Source organism: Salvelinus sp. IW2-2015, linkage group LG6.1 (assembly GCF_002910315.2).
Source record: "Salvelinus sp. IW2-2015 linkage group LG6.1, ASM291031v2, whole genome shotgun sequence".
NCBI lineage: Eukaryota > Metazoa > Chordata > Actinopteri > Salmoniformes > Salmonidae > Salvelinus > Salvelinus sp. IW2-2015.
The window spans coordinates 3,491,637-3,516,090 of NC_036845.1; the positions used below are offsets into that span (position 1 = coordinate 3,491,637).

General features: G+C 44.4%; 1 protein-coding gene across 1 annotated transcript in view; it reads left to right on the forward strand.

Annotated features, from left to right (window-relative positions):
• Positions 1–24,454, forward strand: part of LOC111964915 (glutamate receptor ionotropic, kainate 2) — a 184,180-nt gene that overhangs the window by 35,267 nt on the left and 124,459 nt on the right. Inside the window, 3 exon segments of the mRNA XM_070443792.1 lie at positions 19,901–20,044; positions 22,793–22,900; positions 23,960–24,073. Of these exon segments, the coding sequence (XP_070299893.1) occupies positions 19,901–20,044; positions 22,793–22,900; positions 23,960–24,073 (366 nt within the window).

Here is a 24,454-nt window from a genome sequence, read left to right on the forward strand (position 1 = left end):
TATGCTGATTCGTGAGTGAGTTTATAAGAAGTGCATTGGAGATGTACCCACTGTGACTATTAAACCAACCCTAACCAGAAACGTGGATAGTGGAGCATTTGCTCAAAACTGAAAGCGCCTACCCACATTTAACCATGGAAAGATGACTGGAATATGGCCGAATACAAACAGTGTAGTTATTCCCTCTGCAAGGCAATCAAACAAGCGATGCCGGTATAGGACAAAGTGAGTCGCAATTCAATGGCTCAGACACGGACGTATGGACAGGGTCTACAGGAATCACGGACTACTAAAGAAAACCAGCCACGACACGTCTTGCTTCCAGACAAACTAACACTTTATTTTCCCACTTTGAGGATAATACAGTGCCCCCGCACGGCCCGCTACCAGGACTGCGGGCTCTCCTGTCCTCCGTGGCCGACATGAGTAAGACATTTAAACGTGTTAACCCTCGCAAGGCTGCTGGCCCAGAAGGCATCCCTAGCTGCGTCTTCAGAGATGCGCAGACCAGCTGGCTGGTTGTTTACGGACATGTTCTCCCTATCCCAGTCTGCTGTCCCCACATGCTTCAAGATAGCCACCATTGTTCCTGTACCCAAAAGGAAAAGGTAACTGAACAATGACTTCTGTCATCATGAAGTGCTTTGAGAGACTAGTCAAGGATCATATCACCTCCACTTACCTGCCATTAGACCCACTTAATTTTGCATACCGCCTCAATAAGTCCACAGACGATGCAATTGCCATCAACTGCACACTGCCCTTTCCCATCTGGACAAGAGGAATACCTATTAGTAAGAATGCTGTTCTTGACTGCAGCTCAGCATTCAACACCGTAGCACCCTCCAAGCTCATCTTAAGCTTGAGGCTCTGGGTTTCAACCCCGCCCTGTGCATTTGGGTCCTGGACTTCCTTACGGGCCGCCCTCAGTGTGGGAAGGTAGAAACAATCTCCACTTCGCTGATCCTCAACACTGGGGCCCACAAGGGTGCGGTCTCAGCCCCTCCTGTACTCCCTGTTCACCATGACTGCGTGGAATGCACGCCTCCAACTCAATCATCAAGTTTGCAGACGACACAACAGTAGTAGGCTTGTCACCAACAACGACGAGACGTTTATAGAGAGGAGGTGAGGCCATCGGAGTGTGGTGTCAGGAAAACAACCTCTCACTCAACGTCAACAAAACAAAGGAGATGATTGTGGACTTCAGAAAACAGCAGAGGGAGCAATCCCTATTCACATCGACGGACAGCAGTGGAGAACGTGGAAAGTTCCTTGGCGTACACATCACGGACAAACTGAAATGGTCCACCACAGTTGGTGAAGAAGGCGCACAGGAGGTGAAGAAATTGGCTTGCCACCTAAACCATCACAAACTTTTCCAGATGCACATTGAGAGCATTTTGTCGGGCTGTATCACCGCCTGGTACGGCAACTGCACTGCCACAAACGCAGGGCTCTCAGAGGGTGGTGCGGTCTGCACAAGCATCACCGGGTTAAACTATCTGCCCTCCAGAACACCTACAGCACCCATTGTCACAGGAAGGCCAAAAATAAGGACAACAACCACCCGAGCCACTGCCTTTTCACCCCTCAACCATCCAGAAGGAAGGTCAGTACAGGTGCATCAAAGCTGAGACAGAGAGACTGAAAAATAGCTTCTATCTCAAGACCATCAGACTGTTAAACACCGTCACTAACACAGAGAGGCTGCTGCCTACATACAGACTTGAAATCATTGGCCACTTTAATAAATCGATCACTAGTCACTTTAGTAATGTTTACATATCTTGCATTACTCATCTCATATGTACAGTATATACTGTATTTTTATACCAGCTATTGCATCTTGCCTATGCCGCTCGTCATTGCTCATCCATATATTTATTGTATATTCTTATTCCATCCCTTACTTAGATGTGTGTGTATTAGGTCTTTGTTGTGGAATTGTGAGATTACTGTGTAGATATTACTGCACTGTCGGAACTAGAAGCACAAGCATTTCACTATACTCGCAATAATATCTGCTAACCATGTGTATGTGACTAATAATGTGATTGATTTGATTGTATCACTAATGAAAGGCTTCTGTGATTACATATGGAGGAAGAAGAGCAGATCAGTTACTGTGAATGAGCGCTGCTTGCTATTGAGAGAAAGGCCTTCCTGAAAGTCACACAGAGCTAAGATCCAGCTGTAAATCAACCCTATAACTATTCAGAGGTAAAGGGTCTCATCTTGAATTGACTTCCTCCATGACAGAGTTCGGAGAGATGAGTTCATACTTGTATACATCGATGCACACACACACAGACACACACACACACACACACACACTGCCCATGGAATACGAGAATGCAAGGCTTATTGTGTACATTATTTAAAGTATTGTAGAAACACAATCATTATTAAACTTACTATAGTAACACAAAAAATGCAAGCCTACAGATCAATTCAAATCAAATCAAATGACATTTTATTTATCACCTGCTTCATACAACACAGGTGTGGAGTAAAAGTGAAATACAATGCAAAATTAAAAAAAATTGAAATAGTGACGTGCGGAATAAATACACAGTGAATAACGAATAACAAAACGCGTAAAAATAGCATGGCTATATACAGGGAGTACCAGTACTGAGTCGATGTGCAGGGTACGAGGTAATTGAGGTACAGTAGCTATGTACAATATAGTGGGGGTAAAGAGACTAGGCAACAGGATTGTGAAAGTGTGTGTGTGTGTGTGTGTGAGTGTTTGTGTGGGTCAGTATGAATGTGTGCAGTTGAAGTTGGAAGTTACATACACCTTAGCCAAATACATTTAAACTCATTTTTCACAATTCCTGACATTTAATCCTAATAAAAATTCCTGTCTTAGGCTAGTCAGGATCACACTACATTTTAAGAATGTGAAATATCAGAATAATATTAGAGAGAATGATTTATTTCAGTTTTATTTTCTTTCATCACATTCCCAGTGGTCAGAAGTTTACATACACTCAATTAGTATTGTAGCATTGCCTTTAAATTGTTTAACTTGGTCAAATGTTTGGGTAGCCTTCCACAAGCTTCCACAATAAGTTAGTTGAATTTTGGCCATTTTCCTGACAGAGCTGGTGTAACTGAGTCAGTATGTAGGCCCTCCTTGCTCGCACATGCTTTTCAGTTCTGCCACAAATGCTCTATAGGATCGTGTCAGGCTTTGTGATGGCCACTCCAATATCTTAACTTTTTTGTCCTTAAGCATTTTGCCACAAATTTGGAGTAAGCTTGGGGTCATTGTCCATTTGGTAGACCCATTTGCAACCAAGCTTTAACTTCCTGACTGATGTCTTGAGATGTTGCTTCAATATATCCACATAATTCCCTCCTCATGATGCATCTATTTTGTCAAGTGCACCAGTCCCTCCTGCAGCAAAGCAACCCCACAACATGATGCTAACACCCCCGTGCTTCACGGTTTAGATGGTGTTCTTCAGCTTGCAAACCTCCCCCTTTCTCCTCCAAACATAACGATGGCATTATGGCCAAACAGTTCTTATTTTTTTCCATCAACCAGAGGACATTTCTCCAAAAAGTACGATCTTGTATATGTGTAGTTGCAAACCGTAGTCTGGCTTTTTTAGGGGGTTTTGGAGCAGTGGCTTCTTCCTTGCTGAGCAGCTTTCAGGTTTGTCAATATAGACTCGTTTACTGTGGATATAGTGTCACGTTCCTGACCTATTTATTTTATTTTTGTATATGTTTAGTTGGTCAGGGCGTGAGTTGGGTGGGCATTGTATGTTTGTGTTTTCTATGTTAGGGCACTTGAAATTAGCCTTATATGGTTCTCAATCAGAGACAGGTGTTTGACGTTTCCTCTGATTGAGAACCATATATAGGTTGGTGTTCACACTGTTTGTTTGTGGGTGATTGTCTTCCGTGTCTGTGTCTGCGGACCACACGGGACTTTTGGTTGTTCGGTTCGTTTTTGTAGTCTGTTTCCTGTTCGTGAGTTCTGCGTGTTTTATGTAAGTTCCATGATCAGGTCTGTCTACGTTGTTTTTGTGTTATTTTGTATAAGTCAAGTATAGTTCGTGTCAGTCTTCGTTTTTCAATAAATCATTATGTCAATACCTCGTGCGTATTGGTCCACCGATCCTTCTCTCTCTCCTCGCGAGGAAGAGGAGACGACAGCCGTTACATATAGATCTTTTGTACCTGTTTCTCAGATCTTCACAAGCTCCTTTACTTTTGCCCTGGGATTGATTTGCACTTTTCACACCAAAGTAGTTCATCTTCAGGAGACAGAACGCGTGTCCTTCCTGAGCGGTATGATGTTGTGTGGTCCCATGGTGTTTACACTTGCGTACTATTGTTTTGTACAGATGAACGTGGTACCTCGGGAGTTTGGAAATTGCTCCCAAGGATGAACCAGACTTGTGGAGGTCTACAATTTTCTTTCTGAGGTCTTGGCTGATTTCTTTTGATTTTCCCGTGTTCAAAGTACTGAGTTTCAAGGTAGGCCTTGAAAATACATTACAGGTACCTCCAATTGACTCAAATTATGTCAATTAGCCTAGCAGAAGCTTCTAAAGCCATGACATAATTTTCTGACATTTCCAAGCTGTTTAAAGGCCAGTGAACTTAGTGTATGTAAACTTCTGACCCACTGAATTGTGATACAGTGAATTATAAGTAAAAATAATCTGTTGTAAACAATTGTGGAAAACTTACTGTGTCATGCACAAAGTAATGTCCTAACCGAGTTGCCAAAACTAAGTTTGTTAACAAGAAATTTGTGGAGTGTTTGAAAAACAAGTTTTAATGACTCCACACTAAGTGTATGTAAACTCGACTTCACTGTAGTGTGTGGCATTTGATGTGTGTGTGTGTGTGTGTTCGTGGGGTCAGTGTAAGTATGTGTGAGTGTGTGGATAGAGTCTGTGTGGTGTGTGTGGGTGTGTGTTGGGGTGTCAGTGAGTGTGTGGATAGAGTCCAGTGTGTGTGTGTGTGTGTGGTGTGTGTTGGGGTGTCAGTGAGTGTGTGGATAGAGTCCAGTGTGTGTGTGTGTGTGGGGTGTGTGTTGGGTGTCAGTGAGTGTGTGGTAGAGTCCAGTTGTGTGTGTGGTGTGGGTGTGTGTTGGGGTGTCAGTGAGTGTGTGGATAGAGTCCAGTGGTGTGTGTGTGTGTGGGTGTGTGTTGGTGGTCAGTGAGTGTGTGGATAGAGTCCAGTGTGTGTGTGTGTTGGGGTGTCAGTGAGTGTGTGGATAGAGTCCAGTGTGTGCCATACTGTCAGTCTATCTGACCAGATCACTAAGAAATGCCCCGATTCCTGCAGAAGATATTTCTAGCATGAATACTTCAAAGAGGTTCCCTCGGCAGTCTTCAATCTTCCCACCCTGAGGAAATCTGGCTTTTCTATTTTACAATTGAAACTTGCATCATTGTCTCCATTTAATCAGGGCTTGTTTCAGACCATCAACAAAAAAGCCTGAGGAAGAAGGAAGGAAGGGAAGGCAGAGAGAGGAGGGAGAAACCACAGTGGTGTATTATAGAGAAATGGATAAAAATAATATCATATCACACTCTGTTGAAAGAGGCTAATCTGGTGGAGGAGAATGGAAGGAAGACTCCACTGAATAGAAGAATAATTAACGGAATCTATTACGGCTTTGCTAATGAATTTAATAGGAAGAGATCCATCTCTCCAAGGTAACTATGGGCTCCATGAGAAGATAATAGAGCTGAAGAAATCATCACTTCACTGTTAATGTCTAAAGTGTACAGTGCATGGCTGAACACTGTAGTAATGAGGCTGCAGGCTGTAGTGCTGTGTTGTGAGCTAATGTATAGATAGTATGGTGCATAATATGATGTATTCTCCATTGAAAGACTGTTGCTACTGGCTGTAGTGCTGTGCAGTAGTATGGTGTACTGGTGCATATGATGCTGCCATTCTCTACTCAAGACAGTTTTGTTTACAAATCAAATCAAACTGTATTGATCACATGCGCGAATACAACAGGTGTAGTAGACCTTACCGTGAATGCTTACTTACAAGCCTTAACCAACAAGTAGTTCAGAAGAGGATTTACCAAATAAAAAAAGTATAAAAAGTAACACATAAAATAACAATAACAAGGCTATATACAGGGGGTACCGGTACTGAGTCAATGTGCGGGTTACAAGTTTGTTGAGGTAATTTGTACATGTAGGTAGGGGTGAAGTGACTATACATAGATAATAAACAGCGAGTAGCACAGTGTACAAAACAAATGGAGGGGGGGGGGTGTCAATGTAAATAGTCCGGTGGGTATTTGATTAATTGTTCAGAAGTCTTATGGCTTGGGGGTAGAAGCTGTTAAGGAGCCTTTTGGTTCTAGACTGGCGCTCCGGTACCGCTTTCCGTGCGGTAGCAAAGAAACAGTCTATGACTTGGGTGACTGAGTCTCTGACAATTTTATGGCTTTCCTCTGACACCACCTATTATATAGGTCCTGGATGGAGGAAGCTTGGCCCAGTGATGTCCTGGGCCGTACGCACTACCCTGTAGGCGCCTTATGGTCCTTACGGTCAGATGCCGAGCAGCTGCCATACCAGGTGGTGATGCAACCGGTCAGGATGCTCTCGATGGTGCAGCTGTATAACTTTTTTGAGGATCTGGGGACCCATGCCAGATCTTTTCAGTCTCCTGAGGGGGAAAAGGTTTTGTCGTGCCCTCTTCATGACTGTCTTGGTATGTTTGGACCWTGATAGTTTGTTGGTGATGTGGACACCAAGGAACTTGAAACTCTYGACCCGCTCCACTACAGCCCCGTCAATGTTAATGGGGGCCTGTTCGGCCCGCTTTTTCCTGTAGTCCACGATCAGSTCCTTTGTCTTKYTCACRTTGAAGGAGAGGTTGTTGTCCTGGCACCACACTGACAGYTCTCTGACTTCCTCCATATAGGCTGTCTCATCGTTGTCGGTGAACAGGCCTACCACTGTTGTGTCGTCAGCAAACTTAATGATGGTGTTGGAGTCGTGTTTGGCCACACAGACGTGGGTGAACAGGGAGTACAGGACATCTACATAGCTATTGTGTTTTTTGATGGTTTATGTTTGCTATAGTTCCTTGAGATCTTTGGTAAACTGTTGAATACTAGTCTTTGCTATATTCAGAATCCCTGGATATACATACATCATGTAAATATTTGCCCAAATCTTTTCATGATTTAAATAATGGCATTTTGTTTGTTGTGACATTTTCTTGGTAATTCAACACTCTGTGAGATGGCCATCATCTGAGACTTTGATGTGAGAACAACATGTGGATATGTATATATTAGTAGGAAAACAGTGCATGTTTTTGTGTGTAGGGTGAGAATCCTGACATTTGGTCGGTGTGTGTGTGAGAGGAAGCTTGTTGAACATGTAGCAGGGTTCATTGAGGTACATGAGCGTGTTCAAGAGATGCCTAACCAGGATCAACAGACAGCCATGATGGTGGGCTGGAGTGGACCAGAGGCCCTGTTCTCATCACCCAGTCATCTCTACACATTAGGGTCGCTAACTTGGAGATTTGTGAGTTGTGTGTGCACACACACACATGCACACCGTTGTTGGCAATCACCAGCCAGTCATCTTCAAGACTAATTTCCTGGCATAATATGTTTCAGATGGTAATGGGGTGGAGAGAAAGAGAGGGAGAGGGAGAGGGAGAGGGAGAGGGAGAGGGAGAGGAGAGGGGGAGGGCTTACAATTTCCATTGTAATATTGTCATTACATACACACACACTCTCTTTCTGCTATAACCACTTACCAGTTGTTTAAACACTGTTTAATGTTACTATACTATTTGATAGTGTTGAACAGCCACAAAACAGTAGTCAGGTTGTTCAATAAAATAACAACATCTAACATACATCAAGGGGTTTATAGTTCATACTGAGAGAGAAACCTTCCATGGTGCCATGGAGACATTTAAATTACCTGTAGTTTGGCCCCTCCCCTGTGTCTCCTCCTGAGGACCTCCACAGTCCCATAGTGCACTGCAGCTGGCCATGCCGACAACAGCCAGGGTTGATTGAAAGCTGTAGTAAGTCATTGAGTAAGTCCCTCCGTGTTCTCTCTGTCACCTTCACTCCCCCTAGGCTGCCACATACCCGTAACAAACTCCTTACTCAACATGCCAGCCCACAATAACACCCAGAGACAGGCCAATTTTATGATTCATTTAGCTCAATAAAGAGCYTTTATTAAAGTTTACTTACTTATCAACAAGAGGCTGGCTGTGTGTGTGTTATTGGGCCTGGGCCTGGGTCTGTGAGCTGTGGAGAATTGGAGCTGATGGAGAGACTAGAAGTGTAGAGAAAGAGGAGAGGAGGGAGGGATGGATGGATTAGAGGGGGCTCACTCTGCTCCTACTGAGTMTGTTACCTGGATGAGCAGGGTGTAGTCAGGATATCTAAAACACAGACACACCGATCTCATATCAACACCAGGACACTAGGATATGCATCGTCACGATTGCCTACACAATTGCCTASACACAATTACACACAATCCCKCTAGTTCTCCGCAGTAAGGCCTATGACAACATGGCAGTACAACACAGCAGAACAGAGGGGCTTGGTGTTTGTTTTGCCCACTAATAGATATCCTGTCTATGGGGAGAGTAAGCGGGGGGTTGGGAGAGAGAGAGAGAGAATGAGAGACAGAGAAGAGAGACAGAGAGAGAGCAGAGAGAGAGCAGAGAGAGACAGAGACGGGAGACAGAGGGGTGGAGGGAAGGGGGAATGTCATGGTGATTTAGTTGTGAGTGAGAGAGGAGAGAGGGGAGAGAGGGTGAGGAGACACAGACCCGGGGCCTCAGCTCTGGCTGGTCAGAGACAGATTTTAATCAGAGAGGCTGGAGAGCCAGAGGCCCCCCAGGGGCCCTACGCATCACATAGCATTACAGCGCAGACAAAACAACACCAGCACCCAGACGACTAGCCTAGCCTCCAAATAAAAGATAACCCTGCCAACACACATCAACATCATCATCATCCAGCCCACTGCTGCCTTAATCTGGCTCATCCTCCAACACTAATTAACTTAATTGAGGGGCTAAATGACACATCCTAGTTTAACTTCATTGAGGGGCTAAATGACACATCCTAGTTTAACTTCATTGAGGGGCTAAATGACACATCCTAGTTTAACTTCATTGAGGGGATAAATGACACATCCTAGTTTAACTTCATTGAGGGAATAAATGACACATCCACATTTTTTCTTTAGTCTTGTTATCTTTATTTTCTTTAATAGTAGGCCTTGTGATTTTTGGGAATAGTCAGATCAGAGTCATTATTATGTGTGATTTAAAAACTAAATCAAATAATTAGCATGTTAAGTAATGAATGAATAGTTTAATTTTCATTTAACTTAGTTTCCTGCATTTTAGTTTTTTAATCTGAAGCCAATGGTCTGTCAATGGCGAGGGCAGGGTCTTTGTTTGGTGTAGTGATGCACTGTATTATCATAACGTGACATACAGTGCCTTCGGAAAGTATTCAAACCCCTTGACTTTTTAAAAAACATTTTGTTACGTTACAGCTTTATTTTAAAATGGATTAAATAGCATTTTTTCCCTCATCAATCTACACACAATACCCCATAATGACAAAGCAAAAACTGTTTTTTAGAAATTGTTGCTAATTTATTTTTAAAAATAAATATATATACTCTATATATCATATTTGCATACGTATTCAGACCCTTACCTCAGTACTTTGTTGAAGCACCTTTGGCAGCAATTACAGCATTGAGTCTTCTTGGGTATGACGCTTCAAGTTTGGCACACCTGTATTTGGGGTGTTTTTCCCATTCTTCTCTGCAGATCCTCTCAAGCTCTGTCAGGTTGGATGAGGAGCTTTGCAGCACAGCTATTTTCAGGTCTCTCCAGAGATGTTCAATCGGGTTCAAGTCCGGACTCTGGCTGGGCCACTCAAGGACATTCAGAGACTTGTCCTGAAGCCACTCCTGCGTTGCCTTGGCTGTGTGCTTAGGGTCGTTGTCCTGTTGGGAGGTGAAGCTTCGCCCCAGTCTGAGGTCCTGAGCACTCTGGAGCAGGTTTTTGTCAAGGATTTCTCTATACTTTGCTCCGTTCATCTTTCCCTTGATCCTGACTAGTCTCCCAGTCCCTGCTGCTGAAAAACATCCCCACAGCATGATGCTGCCACCATCATGCTTCACCGTAGGGATGGTGCCAGGTTTCCTCCAAATATGACGCTTGGCATTCAGACCAAAGAGTTCAATCTTGGTTTCATCACACCAGAAAATCTTGTTTCCCATGGTCTGAGAGTCTTTAGGTGCCTTTTGCCAAAGTGGGCTGTCATGTGCCTTTTACTGAGGAGTGGCTTCCGTCTAGCCACTCTACCATAAAGGCCTAATTGGTGTAGTGTTGCAGAGATGGTTGTCCTTCTGGAAGATTCTCCCATCTCCACAGAGGAACTCTAGAGCTCTGTCAGAATGACCATCAGGTTCTTGGTCACCTCCCTGACCAAGGCCCTTCTCCTCCGATTGCTCAGTTTGGCCGGGCGACCAGCTCTTGGACGAGTCTTGGTGGTTCCAACCTTCTTCCTTTTAAGAATGATGGAGGCCACTGTGTTCTTGGAGACCTTCAATGCTGCAGACATTTTTTGGTACCCTTCCCTAGATCTGTACCTCGACACAATCCTGTCTCAGACCTCTACGGACAATTCATTTGACATCATGGCTTGGTTTTTGCTCTGACATGCACTGTCAACTGTGGGACCTTATATAGACAGGTGTGTGCCTTTCCAAATCATATCCAATCAACTGAATTTACCACAGGTGGAATCCAATCAAGGATCATCAATGGAAACAACTACATTTCGAGTCCCAAAGCGAAGGGTCTGAATTCTTAGGTAAATAAGGTTTTTCGGTTTTGTGGTTTCATACATTTGAAAAAAAATCTAAAAACCTGTTTTTCGATTGTCGTTATGGGGTATTGTGTGTAGATTGCTGAGGATTTCTTTTTATTTAATCAATTTTAGAACAAGGCTGTAACTTAACAAAATGTGGAAGAAGTCAATACTTTCTAATAAAATAATAAGAAGTCAAGTCTGAATACTTTCTCGGTCTTATCTCTCAGAGAGAGATAAGACAGAGAGAGAGAGAGAGAGAGAGAGAGCAGGGGAGAGGGAAGAGAGAGAGAGAGCAGGGAGAGGGAAGAGAGAGCAGGGGAAAGGGAAGAGAGAGCAGGGGAAGAGGAAGAGAAGAGCAGGGGAGAGGAAGAAAGAGGCAGGGAGAGAGGAAGAAGAGCAGGGAGAGAGCGGAAGAAAGAGCAGAGGGAGAGGGAAGAGAAGACAGGGAGAGGGGAAGAGAGAGCAGGGGAGAGGAAGAGAGAGGCAGGGGAGAGGGAAGAAAAGAGCAGGGAGAGGGAAGAGAGAGCAGGGGCGAAGGGAGGAAAGAGCAGGGAGAGAGGGAAGAGAGAGCAGGGGAGAAGGGAGAGAGAGCAGGGGAGAGAGGAAAAGAAGAGAGGCAGTGAGAGGGAAGAGAGAGCAGGGAGAGGGAAGAAAGAGAGGGGAGAGGGAGGAAGAGAAAGGGGAGAGGGAAGAGAGAGACAGGGAGAGGGAAGAAGCGCAGGGGAGAGGGGAAAGAGAGCAGGGAGAGGGAAGAGAAGGGAGAAGATTTGAGGCGGAAGAGATAGACAGCGTCAGGTGTAATGTTCATATTGGCTGACACAAGGGAAAGCCAGCTTTTAAGCGTTTAGCTTTAATTTCCAATTCAGAGTGACATAATTGATTTTAATGAGATGTTTATGAGTGAAGTTGGCGCTGTTGCTAAATTCATTTGCAAGGCTTGCTGCCTGCTTGGTTCTTCAGAGGCTCACACAGCACTGGGGAAAAGAGAGAAAAGCACTCAAGCATTCGCTGCCAAAATTCACACAGTTCCCCTTGCCACTCCCCCCACCCCCCCAAAACCCCACCCCCACCCTTCCTGTCTTTCTTCACTTTCACTTTTTACATCCATTCAACCTTGTGTAACTAGCAGAATTTTTTCTTCTTCTTGGTAATACTTTATTCTTATTTACATGTAGTTTTTCTTTCTTTTCTGCACTAGTTATAGTAGATTCACATTGGTGCTAGTTGTCCATTAGGAACTGGCTGTAGGGGTGTTAATTGCGGCAGCAGTGTTCCCTGTGAATGTCCATTTGAATTGTGTGTTTCTCATCCCGCGAACCACCCGCTAACATGGCATCCAACACACTTTCACCACAGTGAAAAATCACAGTGGCAGCAGTAGTAATAATGGCATCTCAGACTTAAACCACCCTTCCCACTTCCCCCTCCCAGCCAGCCCACTCCGTGGCCCACCTTCTCTGCACTGTGATTGACAGGGGCCACACTAAACCAGAGTGATTATAAATACACTTCTCTCTGGGAAGTTACTGAGGCAGTGTGGACAGCAGAGAATGGCCCCTTTCCTATTCTTCACCCCCTCCACCCCTCAGGGAAAGACAGACTGTCACTCTGCAGCTGGCGACCACACCACTCCACCACCCCCCGTCCTCCAGAGTGTCACCCACCCTGCAGCAGCTTCACTTCCCTTTTATTAACACCTTCTAAAATAGACATTATTAATATCACACATTTTATTCCTAAACTCCCACACCATGACACGACTGACAGTAACCACCCGCAACACCATATTATCATCCAAACTGCCGTCACAACCGCTTCCGGCAAACAATCAGGACAAGGGTGGGGAAATGACAGGTTTAGGTCCTGATTTATTCAGCAGAATAGCGGTTTCCAATGGCAACCCTCAGGCATGATGTCCATACAACAAACTTAAGGAGCTATTTTGATTGCTTTCCAATCAAGCGAGACAAACACTAATTAGATTTTTTTGAGGGACTGTGGAATTAGGGGTATGGAACTTGGAGCGGGGATGACTGGCATTTCTCTCTGATAAATTGCTCTCATATCAGTCTCCTTACGCACTTCTGTTTACTGTCAGCCGTTTATTATTACAGAGAGTGAAGGAGTAAGCTGCAGATTCTGAGAGAGTCCCAAACGCCACCTTATTCCCCATATAGTACAGTGCTTTTGACCAGGGCCCATAGGGCACTATGTAGGAAATAGAGTGCCATTTGGTACACACCCAGTATGTTTTCAGAGATTAGAGATGTCTGGGTTTATCCTACCTTTTTATGATTGTTTGTCTAATGTGCTGTATGCTGTAGATGTCATGTCACCATGGTTTTTTGGCATATTAGAAAATTGCCCTTTCTTTGCTTTTCTTGCCCTCTTCCCTGTTCCTTTCTTTCCTCTCTTTTTGTTTCCTATAATAACGTTGTGTATTTTCTTGATGGAGGTCTCACAGTCCAACTAAGTTAGGTAGGCAACGAGGATGCAACAGTTTGAATGGTTGACATCCCAATGAAATGGTATCTGATACTGTATCTATATGACACAGACATTCCATTGACTGTGATGTGATCATGTGATAATGTGATGATATGAATGATCTGTGATGTGGTTGGCGGGGATGATGACACATTGTCTCTCTTGTTGGAGACGGAAGCTGGTGTCATATTTCTGATGGTTGACATCCCACTGAGTTGGTGTGACGTAGCCTATTGACGGTGATGTGATGACATGATGAGGACACATTCTCTCTGTTTTTTTTCACAGACAGATGTTGCTCTCATGAACAGATGTGGGATCTTTATTTGATCACCCTGCTGCAAGAGAACTTTCCTGCAATGCAGAACATGTAAAACTTGTAGTATATTTGAGGTTTAAAAAGGCTTATGTATTTTGTAATTGCCACTTTGAAATGTTAGACTTGATATTCCCTTTTAGAAAAATGTATCAACCCCTACAAAAATCTCCATTACTTATAATCCACATAATAGTTCACATTTGTGTTGCTGCAGGATTATTTTCCTGCTGTAGCAAACTCATATTAACATCCTACATCTGTAGACTGATACATGTGGTGTGATCTAGTAATATGTGATGATTTGTGATGCGGTGATGACACATGGTCTCTCTGTTCCACATACAGACATTGCGTTCATGCCCGATGCTGTGACGTAGGCATCCAATTGAATGTGAAAATCAAATCAAATTGTATTGGTCACGTACACATATTTTTCAGATGTTAGCGCAGGTGCCACAAAACGCTTCTGTTTCTGACTCCAACAGTGCAGTAATAAAGTGCCTGGCAGATATCTTAAACTGGAGTGTCGACCCACTACCTCAAGCACCAACCTTGACAAGATGGAGCTGCTCTTTCTCCTGGGGAAGGCTTGCACGCTCAAAGACCTCTCCATCACGGTTGACTCCACAGTGTCGCCCTCCCAGAGTGCAAAGAACCTTGGCATGACCCTGGATGTCACCCTGTCATTTTCTGCAAACATCAAAGCAGTGACTCGCTCCTGCAGGTTCATGCTCTACAACATCTATTGAGTACGATCCTACCTCACACAGGAAGTGGCGCAGGTCCTAATTCAGGCACTTGTCCTCTCCCGTCTAGACTACTGTAACTCACAGTTGGCTAGGCTCCCCGCTTGTGCCATCAAATCCCTGCAACTTATCCAGAACGCTGCAGCCCGCCTGTTGTTCAACTTTCCCAAGTTCTTCCATGTCACCCTGCTCCTCAGCACACTCCACTGGCTTCCAGTCGAAGCTCGCATCCCCTACAAGACCATGGTGCTTACCTATGGAACAGCAAGAGGAACTGCTCCTCCCTACCTTCAGCCTATGCTCAAACCCTACACCCCAACCCGAGCACTCCATTCTGCCACCTCAGGTCTCTGGCCCTTCCACCCCTACAGGAGGGCAGCTCCCACTCAGCCGAGTCCAAGCTCTTCTCTGTCCTGGCACCCCAATGGTGGAACCAGCTTCCCCCTAAAAACCTGAACCAGCACTTGCACTTGATCCCCCCCTGCCCTTTCAAGCTCTGACTCTACTGATAACTAAAATATGTAATATATATATATATACAATGCGTTCAGAAAGTATTCATACCCCTTGACTTTCTCCACATTTTGTTGTGTTAAAGCCTGAATTTAAAATTGATTAAATTGAGATTTTCTGTCACTGGCCTAGACACAATACCCCATAATGTCAAAGTGGAATTATGTTTTTAGATCAAAAATAAAATCAATAATAAATTAAAAGCTGAAATGTCTTGCGTCAATAAGTAATCAACCCCTTTGAAATGGCAAGCCTAAATATGTTCAGAAGTAAAAATGTGATGTTTTTTGTGTTGGATTTACCCCAAACATAACACTTTGTATTCAGGACATAAAGTTAATTTATTTGGCACATTTTTAGCAGCTTCACTTTAGTGCCTTTTTGCAAACAGGATGCATGTTTTCTAATATGTTTTATTCTGTACAGGCTTCCTCCTTTTCACTCTGTCATTTAGGTTAGTATTGTGGAGTAACTACAATGTTGCTGATCCATCCTCAGTTTTATCATATCTCAGCCATTAAACTCTGTAACTGTTTTACCATTGCCCTCATGGTGAAATCCTTGAGCGATTTCCTTCCTCTCCGGCAACTGCGTTAGGAAGGACGCCTGTATCTTCGTAGTGACTGGGTGTATTGATACACCATCCAAAGTGAAATTAAGAACTTCACCAAGCTCAAAGGGATATTCAATGTCGGGCATTGTAAAACGTCCCTGGTCTTTGTGGTTTGAATCTATGTTTGAAATTCACTGCTCAACTGAGGGATCTTACAGATAATTTTATGTGTGGGGTACAGAGATGAGGTAGTAATTCATGTTCAAAACTATTATTGCACACAGTGCATCCGCTCAACTTATTATGTGACTTGTTATTAAGCACATTTTTACTTGTATTTATTCTTTTGCTCAGAAAACTTGGGGGGGAAATAAAACCCCCTGCGGGCCAAATTTGGGGCGCCAGTTGGGGAACCCTGTCTTCGAAACTTACTCAGAAAGACTCACAGCTGTAATCACCGCCAAAGGTGATTTTAACATGTATCGTCTCAGGGGTGTGAATGCTTATGTAAAATAGATATTTCTGTATTTCATTTGTAATACATTTGCAAAAATGTATTTGATCCATTTTGAATTCAGGCTGTAACACAACACAATGTGGAATAAATCAAGGGGTTTGAATACTTTCTGAAGGTACTGTATGTATATAATGGTATGTATAGACAGTATGGACAGTATATGAATAGGAAAGGGGTGTACAGCAGTAGTTATATAGGATGAGCCTTGACTAGAATACAGTATATACATATGAAGTGGGTAAAATGGTATGTAAACATTATTAAAGTAAAATATACTTTTGACTGGTACTGTACAGTCATGGCCAAAAGTTTTGAGAATGACACAAATATTAATTTTCACAAAGTCTGCTACCTCAGTTTGTATGATGGCAATTTGCATATACTCCAGAATGTTATGAAGAGTGATCAGATGAATTGCAATTAATTGCAAAGTCCCTCTTTGCCATGCAAATGAACTGAATCCCCCAAAAACATTTCCACTGCATTTCAGCCCTGCCACAAAAGGACCAGCTGACATCATGTCAGTGATTCTCTCGTTAACACAGGTGTGAGTGTTGACGAGGACAAGGCTGGAGATCACTCTGTCATGCTGATTGAGTTCAAATAACAGGCTGGAAGCTTCAAAAGGAGGGTGGTGCTTGGAATCATTGTTCTTCCTCTGTCAACGATGGTTACCTGCAAGGAAACACGTGCCGTCATCATTGCTTTGCACAAAAAGGGCTTCACAGGCAAGGATATTGCTGCCAGTAAGATTACACCTAAATCAACCATTTATCGGACCATCAAGAACTTCAAGGAGAGCAGTTCAATTGTTGTGAAGAAGGCCCAAGAAAGTCCAGCAAGCGCCAGGACCGTCTCCTAAAGTTGATTCAGCTGCCGGATCGGGGCACCACCAGTACAGAGCTTGCTCAGGAATGGCAGTATGCAGGTGTGAGTGCATCTGCACGCACAGTGAGGCGAAGACTTTTGGAGGATGGCCTGGTGTCAAGAAGGGCAGCAAAGAAACCACTTCTCTCCAGGAAAAACATCAGGGACAGACTGATATTCTGCAAAAGGTACAGGGATTGTACTGCTGAGGACTGGGGTAAAGTCATTTTCTCTGATGAATCCCCTTTCCGATTGTTTGGGGCATCCGGAAAAAAGCTTGTCTGGAGAAGATAAGGTGAGCGCTACCATCAGTCCTGTATTATGCCAACAGTAAAGCATCCTGAGACCATTCATGTGTGGGGTTGCTTCTCAGCCAAGGCAGTGGGCTCACTCACAATTTTGCCTAAGAACACAGCCATGAATAAAGAATGGTACCAACACATCCTCCGAGAGCAATTGCTCCCAACCATCCAGGAATAGTTTGGTGACGAACAATGCCCTTTCCAGCATGATGGAGCACCTTGCCATAAGGCAAAAGTGATAATTAAGCGGCTCGGGGAACAAAACATTGTTATTTTGGGTCCATGGCCAGGAAACTCCCCAGACCTTAATCCCATTGAGAACTTGTGTTAATCCTCAAGAGGCAGGTGGACAAACAAAAACCCACAAATTCTGACAAACTCCAAGCATTGATTATGCAAGAATGGGCTGCCATCAGTCAGGATGTGGCCCAGAAGTTAATTGATAGCATGCCAGGGCAGATTGCAGAGGTCTTGAAAAAGAAGTGTCAACACTGCAAATATTGACTCTTTGCATCAACTTCATGTAAATGTCAATAAAAGCCTTTGACACGTATGAAATGCTTGTATTATACTTCAGTATTCCGTAGTAACATCTGACAAAAATATCTAAAGACACTGAAGCAGCAAACGTTGTGGAAATTAATATTTGTGTCATTCTCAAAACTTTTGGCCACGACTGTAGATAGGGCGGGATAGAGTACCGGGTGGTAGCTAGCAACAGTGACTAAGTTCAGTGCAGGGTACTGGGCGGAGGCAGCCTAGTGGTGACTATTTAACAGTCTGATGGCCTGGAGATAGAAGCTGTGTTTTAGTCTCTCGATCCCAGCTTTGATGCACCTGTACTGTTTCCGCCTTCTAGATGGTAACGGGGTGAACAGGCCGTGGCTCAGGTGGCTGAGCCCCTTGAGAATTTTCTTGCCGTTTCTGTGACACCGGTTGCTGTAGATGTCCTGGAAGGCAGGCAGTGTGATGCTTTGGACTGACCGTACCACCCTCTGGAGAGCCCTGCTTTTGCGGACGGTGCAATTGCCATACCAGGCGGTGATACAGTCCGACAGGATGCTCTCAATGGTGCACCTGTAGAAGTTTGTGAGGGTCTTAGAGATGGGCCAAGAAAAATTTCTTCAGTCTCCTGAGGTTGAAGAGGCACTGTAATGCCTTTTTCACCACACTGTCTGTGTGCATGGACCATTTCAGGTTTTCAGTGATGTGAACGCAGAGGAACTTGAAGATTTTCACCCTCTCCACTGCGGCCCCGTCGATGTGGAGGGGGGCGTGCTCTCTCTGCTATCTCCTGAAGTCCACGATCAGCTCCTTCGTTTTGTTGATGTTGTTCTTTCCCTGGCACAACTCCGCCAGGGCCCTCACCTCCTTCCTGTAGGCTGTCTCGTCGTTGTTGGTAATCAGGCCTACCACTGTTGTTTCATCAGCAAACTTTATGATTGAGTTGAAGACGTGAGTGACCACGCAGTCATGATAGAACAGGGAGTACAGGAGGGGGCAGAGCATGCACCCTTGTGGGGCCCCCGTGTTCAGGAGCAGCGTGGTGGAGATGTTGTTGCCTACCCTCACCACCTGGGGTCAGCCCATCAGGAAGTCCAGGATCCAGTTGCAGAGGGCGGGTTTCAGACCCATGGCCCTGATCTTAGTGATGAGCTTGGAGTGCACTATTGTGTTGAAGGCTGAATTTTAGTCAATGAACATACTGTACATAGGTATTCCTCTTGTCCAGATGGGATGGGGCAGTAGGCAGTTCAATGACGATTGCGTCTGTGGATCTGTTGGGGCGGTTTGAAAATTGTAGTGGGCCTAGGGTGTCGGGAAAGGTAGAGGTGACATGATCCTTAACTAGCCTCTCAAAGCACTTCATGATGACAAGAAGTGAGTGTTACGGGGCAATAGTCATTTAGTTCAATTGCTTTCGCTTTCTTGGGTACAGGAACAATGGTGGACATATTGAAGCAAGTGAGGACAACAGACTGATGAAATTATACAAACAAAAATATAAACCCAACATGTAAAGTGTTGGTCCCATGTTTCATGAGCTGAAATAAAAGATTCCAGAAATTTTCCATATGCTGAAAAAGCTAATTTCTCTCCAATGTTGGCCAGAAATGTATTTACATCCCTGTTAGCGAGCATTTCTCATTTTCCAATATAATCCATCCACCTGACAGGTGTGGCATATCAAGAAGCTGATTTAACAGCATGATCATTGCACAGGTGCACCTTGTGCTGGGGACATTAAAAGGCCACTCTTAAAATGTGAAGTTTTGTCACACAACACATTGTCACAGATGTCTCAAGTTTTGAGGGAGCGTGCAATTGGCATGCTGACTGCAGGAATGTCCTCCCGGTCTGTTGCCACATAATTTAATGTTAATTTCTCTAAAATAAGCCGCCTCCAACATAGTTTTAGAGAATTTGACAGTACGTCCAACCGGCCTCACAACTGCAGACCACGTGTAACCACGCCAGCCCAAGTGGGTGTGCCTATGCCCTCCCAGGCCCACCCATGACTGCACTCTTGCCCAGTCATGTGAAATCCATAGATTAGGGCCTTATTTATATATTTCAATTGACTGATTTCATTATGTGTACTGTAACTCCGTAAAAGCATTGAAATTGTTGCATGTTGTGTTTATATCTTTGTTCAGTATATATAAACATTTAAATTCTACATTCTCTCTGTTTTTTTCCAGACGGACGCTGCGCTCATGTACGATGCCGTGCACGTGGTGGCCGTGGCCGTGCAGCAGTCTCAGCAGATCACTGTCAGCTCCCTACAGTGCAACAGACACAAACCCTGGCGCTTTGGGAACAGATTCATGGCCCTCATCAAAGAGGTACGTAGTATTATACATTACACACCGGCCCACTGGAAAGGCAGGGGAGGGATGGACATGGAGAGAGAGAATGAATGAGTGAGAGATAGCCTACACACACATAGGAGAGAGAGAATGAAAGAGAGAGAGAACGCCTACACACACATAGGAGAGAGAGGATGAAAGAGTGAGAGAACGCCTACACACACATAGGAGAGAGAGAAGGAAAGAGAGAGATAGCCTACACACATAGGAGAGAGAGAAGGAAAGAGAGAGATAGCCTACACACATATTGAGAGAGAGGATGAAAGAGTGAGAGAACGCCTACACACACAGGAAGAGAGAAGAATGAAAGAGAGAGATAGCCTACACACATAGGAGAGGAGAGAAGAAAGAGAGAGATAGCCTACACACACAAGGAGAGAGAGAATGAGAAGAGAGAGATAGCCTACACACATAGGAGAGAGAGAAGGAAAGAGAGAGATAGCCTACACACATAGAGAGAGAGAAGGAAAGAGAGAGATAGCCTACACACATAGGAGAGAGAGAAGGAAGAGAGAGATAGCCTACACACATAGGAGAGAGAGAGGAAAAGAGAGATAGCCTACACACATAGGAGAGAGAGACACAAGAGAGACATACAGCGAAACAAGCTGGATGGGCACAAGGGGGCGATCAAAGAAATCAATGTAAAGAAAGAAAAAGGCTTTGTTTTTACTGCATTTTTATATATGTACATTCATAGTTCTCCGAGAGCAGCATCCATCTTAATCTTAAACCTGTCTCTCTGTTTTCATATCATGTCCCTACAGAATGGGTCTACATGATCTTCATCTGGGCTAATTATTCCTCAGTGTGCTAGATAGATTCTGGAACCTGGTGGCGGTAATCCAAACCTCCCTGTCTGTTAGGCAGTTAAAGATATATAGCCCAGGCTATATTTAGGGTCTGTAAAGCCTAGCTACCGTGTTCTGTTCTGTTTGCTCTGTGAGATTTCACCAGAACCCTGCTAACACTCACACTGCTCCTGGCTGGGGGGTGGTGTGGCTGGAGGGTGGAGGGTGGGGAAGAGGAATGGAGGGATGAGGTTTTTGACATTTTAAAGCTCTTTGTCTCGAACCGCCGCACAAATAATCTCACATCTCGCCACCTCTAGTACTCTCTCTCTCTAAGCCTGTGGACCAGTACTAGGGTGGACACCAGCCAGCCCTCATAAAAGACACCGCTGTTTAGCCTGATGGTCTTTATACACCACTGCACTGTCGATCCAGAGTGACATACAGGGTAACATTACACTATCACTGCATGGCCACTGCATCACAGGCTAACACTGAACTATCACTGCATGGCCACCGCATCACAGGCTAACACTGAACTATCACTGCATGGCCACTGCATCACAGGCTAACACTGAACTATCACTGCATGGCCACTGTATCACAGGCTAACACTGAACTATCACTGAATCACAGGCTAACATTACACTATCACTGAATCACAGGCTAACATTACACTTAACATACTACATCTATTTAACACGGATTCATTCAAAGGTACCAATTTCCACTGTTATTTTCAATATAACCATGTCCAACCACATAGGCAGGTAATTGTGGTTATTTCTTGGAAATTCACAATCTTCTTTCATCTAGTTCTCTCTTCCCAACAAAGAGGAACAATGTAACATTAATGAGCCTGTAATAACATGACGTTAGATGTCATACTACAGGTTCTTTCTGAAATAACATTCGCTTTAAGTCAGTTGCTCTTGCTTCTCTAAGAAAAAGGCACAGAATTCAACATTTGCTATGCAATGTAACACAAGAGAGTTCTATCAAGGCACAAGGTGAGACCCAAATGCAGACACAGGAGGCAGATTGTTGGAGTCTTACAATGTTTAATAATCCAAAGGGGTAGGCAAGAGAATGGTCGTGGACAGGCAAAAGGTCAAAACCAGATCAGAGTCCAGGAGGTACAGAGTGGCAGACAGGCTCGTGGTCAAGGCAGGCAGAATGGTCAGGCAGGCTGGTACAGAGTCCAGAAACAGGAAAGGGTCAAAACCGGGAGGACTAGAAAAAGGAGAATGCAAAAAGCAGGAGAACGGGGAAAAATCTGGTTGACTTGGAAACATACAAGACRAACTGGCACAGAGAGACAGGAAGCACAGGGATAAATGCACTTGGTAAAATAAGTGACACCTGGAGGGGGTGGAGACAATCACAAGGACAGGTGAAACAGATCAGGGCGTGACAAGTTCAGTGCTTAGGGCCACTTTTATGCTCGATTTTCAGCATTCCAAAGCAGTGCCTGTATCGTTACAGATTGGGGAATAACTATCTCACTGTTACTAAAGCAACGATCAGAATTACGTCCAAAAAGCGTCTGTGTCCTGGAGAAAACTGTATCGAGTTTGTGTATGTGGTATTAATAAGTAATATACAGTGTGTATGTGGTATTAATAAGTAATATACAGTGTGTGTGTGTGTGTGTAGCATACCTTTGTGTGTTTGTATGCCTTGCTTAAAGGTGAACTCTAATGAATAATGAATGTCTCTATTTTGCTGAGAATGAGTGAGCTCCTGTGACTTCTTGCTCTTTGGTTATGATTAATCTCTCTCTCTCTCTTTCCCTCCTCCATCTCTTTCTCCTCACTCCATCCCTTTCTCCCTTTCTCCCTTTCACTCTCGCTTTCTCTCTCTGTCTCTTTCTCTGTCTCTCCTCCCTTCCTCCATCTATCGCTTTCTACCCCTCTCTCTTTCTCTCCTCCAGGCCCACTGGGATGGCTTGACTGGGCGGATCACTTTCAACAGAACCAACGGCTTGAGGACAGACTTTGACCTGGATGTGATTAGTCTGAAGGAGGATGGACTGGAGAAGGTACTAAGGGAGTGTGTGTGTGTGTGTTTGTGTGTTGAGGTGTGTGTGTGTGTGTCTGTGTGGTGTGTGTGTGTGTGTGTGTGTGTGTGTGTGTGTGTGTGTGTGTGTGTGTGTGTGTGTGTGTGTGTGTGTGTGTGTGTGTGTGTGGTGTGTGTGTGTGTTGTGTGTGTGTGTGTGTGTGTTTGAGTGTGCATGTTTATAATACATGACCATGTGTGCACGTCTATGGAGGAGATAATTCATTAAAAAAAGCTTGCCAACACAACAGATCCAAACACCAACCCACACACACACACCCTCCTTACACACATGCTCCCCTGTGTGTGCCTCTCAGCTGCTCCTGACCTCCTCGTCTCTCTCTGTGGCGTGTGTCTGCGCCTCCATGAATAATTTACTCTATTAATGAAAAAACCTTCAGGAGCCCTCCAACCTCATGAAGGCTGAATTAAACAGTTGATTTRCAATTACAAAGCAGCCATCTCTAAGGCCTCAGTAGTGGGCATCAGAGAGAGGAGCAGGGCTGTTGAGGCTGTAGTGGGTTGGTGCTGCAGAGCAGAGTGTCTGCTGAGATGAGAAGCCCTGTAGCGGGTAAGAGAATAACACAGCCAGGATGAGAGGCCCCTGCAGGCTCACCCCTCTCCTCCTCCTCCTCTTCTTTCTGCTTCCACCAACCCCTCCTTACACACTCACTCACATGCACACACATACACTCAGTACTCCACCTCTTCAGCTCAAGCACACATTCCCAGAATTCTCCAGCACCCTTAGGACACGGCTGACAGCAGGTTGAACTCTTAACTCTTAACCTGCGGGATGAGATATAAGAACTGATCTAGGATCAGGATCTGCCTCTAGCTCTCTGTGGAAGAGGAGTGTGTGTGTGTGTGTGTGTGTGTGTGTGTCTGTGTTTGTGTGGGTGGGTGGGTGCGTGTTTGTAATAATGCACCTCACATCATATTTTCTCATAGACACACTCTCTTCCCTGAACAGTATTTCTGCGTAGAAGATATAACTGAAGTGCACTAAATGCGAATGTTTTGTCTGTGTTTTTCCCCTCAGATTGGAACATGGGACCCTCCTAGTGGCTTGAACATGACAGACCACCAGAAAGGGAAGACATCCAATGTCACAGACTCCTTAGCCAACAGATCTCTAGTTGTCTCCACCATACTGGTGAGTACCATTCCCTCTTTGCTCTGTGGTAGACACTTTTTGTCTATTCATAGAAAACTTAAATTGCTGTACTAGCTGTCAGCTAACTGGGTGCTATAACAGAGTTCTACCATGTCTATATAAGTGATTATGAATGCCCATAACTGCTCTAAGACTTAATTGACTCCTTGGAAAAGGTGTTATTTCTTTTTAGTTTTCTTTGAAAAGTGCTCCACTTGATTTTCTCAAGATGGTTGTTGGCCTGTGAGCGAATTGAATGAAAGTAGCCACAAGTACACCACTTTTAAATGACCAGTCCACACTTCACTTCACTGCTGGGGAGAGGTCCCTTTCCAATTGGTTGAGAACAGTTTCAGGCAGGGCTAATTGGCTGATTGATTG